The sequence below is a fragment of the Clytia hemisphaerica genome, unplaced genomic scaffold, assembly GCF_902728285.1.
Source record: "Clytia hemisphaerica strain Z4C2 unplaced genomic scaffold, Clytia hemisphaerica genome assembly, whole genome shotgun sequence".
Classification (NCBI taxonomy): domain Eukaryota; kingdom Metazoa; phylum Cnidaria; class Hydrozoa; order Leptothecata; family Clytiidae; genus Clytia; species Clytia hemisphaerica.
In genome coordinates, this window is record NW_027103332.1 from 157,390 (window position 1) to 161,879 (window position 4,490).

The following is a 4,490-nucleotide window of genomic DNA, read 5'->3' on the forward strand; positions in this document are numbered from 1 at the left end:
CTATACGGTAAGTATTTTGCTTTAAACCAGTTTTAGTACTTCATACTATTGTGTTTTTTTTACCTCATGAAGAAGGAAAAGTTTATATGAAAGGATGCCTTTTCGTAAAATTTATAACTCAAGTAAGATTAGAATCTTGAATCTTCTGACCTCAGTCGATGAGGGTGTTCCACTTTAATTTCTAACTTGTATTTATTTTCTTATTATCACTTTTTCTAGACTATTTACTGACATACCTTGACTTGACTTGACATGACTTGACGTGACATGTGACAGACAATAAGAGTATGTTCGTTTTATCCCTGCTATTTCCATTTGAAAATTTAGACAGGCCACATTAGTGACAAAATTTAAATGCTAGTCAAAGATGCTAGGATAAATCAACTGAATAAATATATAAATATAATAAAATAATATCAACTGAATTTTAGGTAAATCCTAATTATTTATTATTATTTCTTCCAGGACAACCCCTGATGGCAACTGCTTGTCCAATGCAGTATCGCTTAGCTTGCATGGAGATGAAGCATTAAATTTGGTTTTGAGACTGCTTACTGCCATTGAAATATTTGTCAACTATGATAAACATTTACAAACATTTTTGCTGTTGGCGAAAGATTTCCGACAGAAATTTAAAACGGATGCAGACTTTATAAACATGCTGCTCCATTTTGACACAATTAGTGAGAAAGAGAATAACCCAGAATGGCTTAATGTCTTTGCAAAGGAAGCAAAACTCGTCACAAAACCTGGTACCTTCTCGTCAATGGCTTCAATTTACGCTTTGAGCAAAGTCATAGGATGTAGTATCAACTCAATATATACTCCCAGGGACTCCAATCTATCTCAAATATACACTCGTACTATTGGTAAAAAGAACACAAACACAATACAAATCCTGTGGTGCAATACGAAAGCTGACTATACCAAGCCCAACCACTTTGTTTTCTGCACCACTGACACAAATTATCTGACTTCATTGACGTCTATTACAGCGCTTAGTCAGTCAGTCAATCAAGATCGACACTGATGAATCTAGGAAAAGAAAGAAACAATCAACCATTAACTTTTCTATCCCAGAGAAGAAAGCTAAGTCAAATCCCTCAAATAAACAACCGTTCACTCCAACAAGCACCAGTAATCGACCAACCAGCAACAGCCTATCGAGGCAAGCGACACTCACTACTCTATTAAAAACCAACCAGCCAAGTAAAGTGACAGACACCACCGTATTGAAAACCAACCAGCCAAACCAAACAGCAACTACCACCCTATCAAAAATGGATCAGCTGAGTCAAAGCACAAGTCCTACCATATCCAAAGCCAACGTGTCTAGCATAGCATCAAGTGCTTGTCTATCTAAAATCGACCTATCAAACCAAGAACTAGGAACCAGTTTATTGAAAACTAAACCGCCCACCCAATGTAAACCCAGCCAACCCATCCCGGAGTCATCAAACAGCCTGGAGTTACCGACAAGTGATCAAGGCACCGTCTCAAAAACTAATCACTCCATTCTATCGAAATTCAACCAAGCTCGGCCCACCGAAAGTAGCCAGTCCGAATCATCAAATAGGATCCAACCTGCCAAGCCAGCTATCGAGTGCAATCCCAATGATATTGGCATTGTTTTTCAAAGGGTAGACAGAATGAGTGAAAATCAAAAGTTGTCATTCCTCGAAACCGTGTGGAAACCACCTTCTAATTATGAGTTTCCTTTCGACTCTAAGTTTGGAAGGCGATGGCGTTTCAGTTACACTTATCTCGATCCTAAATCTTCGAAATATGTTAAATGGCTTGCTTATTCTGCCCATCACAATGGTGTTTACTGTTTGCCTTGCGTCTTGTTTGGTAGAAAGGATCAATCGAAAATGAAGTTATTGTTCACTGAACCACTCACTTGGTGGAATGCTATGAATACCAAATTTAAAGACCACCAATCAAAAAGCCCTGTCCATAAAGCTTCAACTTCGATAATGCAGAGTCTAATGAGCCAACAATCAAATGAGCAGCAACCTATCGATACGCTACTTAACAAGCAAGTCTCAAACCAAATTGCTCAAAACAGGGAAAAGCTAGTACCTATCGTGAAAACTGCTTTGTTTTGTGCACGACAAAATATTGCATTTAGAGGTCATAGAGACGACGGAAAACATCTAAATGATAAAACCAACAACCCTGGAAATTTCCAAGAACTCCTGAAGTTTCGAATTGATAGTGGAGATAAAGTTCTAGAATCGCACCTCAAAACTTGTCCCAAGAATGCTTCTTATCGTTCAAAAACTATTCAAAACGAAATTATCGTATCTGCTGGTAACATCGTCCGAAAAACCCTCGCAGCTGAAATTAAAGAAGCACCATTTTTGCAGTCATGGCCGACGAAGCTTCGGATACAAGCAACACGGAGCAAATGGCTTTAGTTATTCGCTTCGTTGATGAACATAGTGAAGTCCGCGAAGAGTTCATCGATTTCCTTGATTGTACATCAACAAAGGCTGAGTATCTGGCAAACAGAATCACTGAAGCCTTGAAATCAATGTCTGCTGATATGAATAAGTTACGTGGTCAGTCCTTCGATGGTGCTGGTAACATGTCTGGTGCAAAATCTGGTGTGAGTGCTAGAATAAAGTCTCTCTACCCATTAGCATTATACTTCCATTGTGCTTCTCACAGGCTCAATCTGGCTGTTGCTTCTTCGACCAATGTTCGTGGAGTCAGAAATATGATGGATTCTATCCGAAAATGCAGTGAAGTATTTCATTTTTCACCCAAAAAAACCGAATTGTTGAAGCAACAAATCGCAGCTCTCATGCCATCAGACAGGAGGGATACGCTCATAGATGTCTGCAAAACAAGATGGCTGAGACGAATCGATGGGTTGGAACGTGTGCATGAAATGATGAAGCCAATTCTCATTAGCCTTGACCTGATCGCTGACAACCATGATGGTTCCTACAACAAGGAAGCTAGGAGCGTTGCACAGGGGCTTTACTGGACACTGAAATCGTTTCAGTTTATCCTACATTTGATTGTCGTTCGCTATGTCATGTCATACACTTTATCTTTGACAGAAGAGCTCCAAAAGAAGAAGTTGGATATTGTGAAAGTGTACAAAGCTGTTGACAATGTAATAGGTACATTGGGCCAATGTCGAAAAGCCGTCGATTCCAAGCATGAAGAATGGTTCAATGAGGCCGTTGAATTCGCCGCCCAGTTTGGAGTTAAACCTTCTATGAAAAGGATTGCAGGACAATCAAATTTTCGGGAGAATTACGAAACAGATGATATCAAAAAGTACTACAAATTATCTCTTACCATTCCACTGTTAGAACGAGTAAAGTCTGAGCTTGAAACCCGTTTTAGTGAAGAGCATCGTATCCACCATGATGGGTTCTATGTGTTACCGACAACAATTCTCAGTTCCAAAAATTCCTCAGTTTGGAAAAGTAAAGTTCGAGCATTTGCTGATAAATACCGAAAAGATCTGCCAGAGCCTATTAATCTCGAAATGGAAATGGAACAATGGGAGTACTATTGGAAGCAGAATAAGAATGAAAAGTCAGCTCTTCCAGATACCATTGTTGCAACTTTTCAAAGCATCGACTCCGTCAAGAAATGGTTTCCGAACATACACCGTATCCTTTGTTTGATCGCTGTTGTTCCGGCCACGTCAAACTCGTGTGAGCGATCGATTTCTCGTTTAAGACTATTGAAAACCTATTTACGATCTAGAATGTTACAGGATAGATTGACATCACTCGCACTCGTTTACATCCATCGTGAAATTGAACTTAACCCTGAAGATGTTATTGATGAATTCGCGAAAAACTATCCTCATCGTATGAGACTACTTGACATTTTAGGAGACTGACAGGGATATTATCTCATTTTACAAAATTTTCTAAACCAAACCGTTGTACATTATTGGTTGTTTTTATCAATCATACTCGTCACTTGAGTATACTTTAGGCGTACAAACTTTCGCGAGCATGAACTTTTGCGAAGTTGGGGTGAATATTCAAATTTCTACACAAAAAATGGCTGAAGAGTGACAAATACTTCGTTAATTCAGACAATGCCCTAGTCTTTAACTTTAGTGGGGTATAATGGCTTAGAAAATAGCGCCATTACTCTTTAGATGCTGGAGTTGAACAATGCAACTATTTTTGAAAAAAGTTCGCGAGCATAAAGTTTCATGAATTTGTTTTGATTTGAGAACAGTTTGTACACCTTAAGTACTTTTTCTTTTCTTTTCTTTTACCTAACCTCAAAAATGCCCTTCGTTCCACTCTGCTAAAGCGTAAAATGATAGTCAAAAATCCAAACGTGAAATCAAAATTTCTGAGCTTTCGAAATACAGGATTCGAACTTCTTATTGTTTTATTTATTTAGCACAAGTTCATCACTCATAATCCCCTCACAATGCATGAAAAGAAGACATGACATCAACAATCATCATCAACAACAACAGTTGTTGGATTTATATTTTT

The 4,490-nt window shown here is 38.4% G+C and overlaps 1 protein-coding gene across 1 annotated transcript; it reads left to right on the forward strand.

Moving 5' to 3' along the window:
- Nucleotides 1-2,536: 2,536 nt before the first annotated feature.
- Nucleotides 2,537-3,871, forward strand: LOC136815778 (52 kDa repressor of the inhibitor of the protein kinase-like). Its single transcript, XM_067072229.1, has one exon. The coding sequence runs from the start codon at nt 2,537-2,539 to the stop codon at nt 3,869-3,871; it is 1,335 nt and encodes a 444-aa protein (XP_066928330.1).
- Nucleotides 3,872-4,490: the final 619 nt, after the last annotated feature.

Coding starts and splice junctions, on each gene's coding strand:
- LOC136815778 (XM_067072229.1), top strand. CDS start 2,537: ATGTCTGCTGATATGAATAAGTTACGTGGTCAGTCCTTCGATGGTGCT.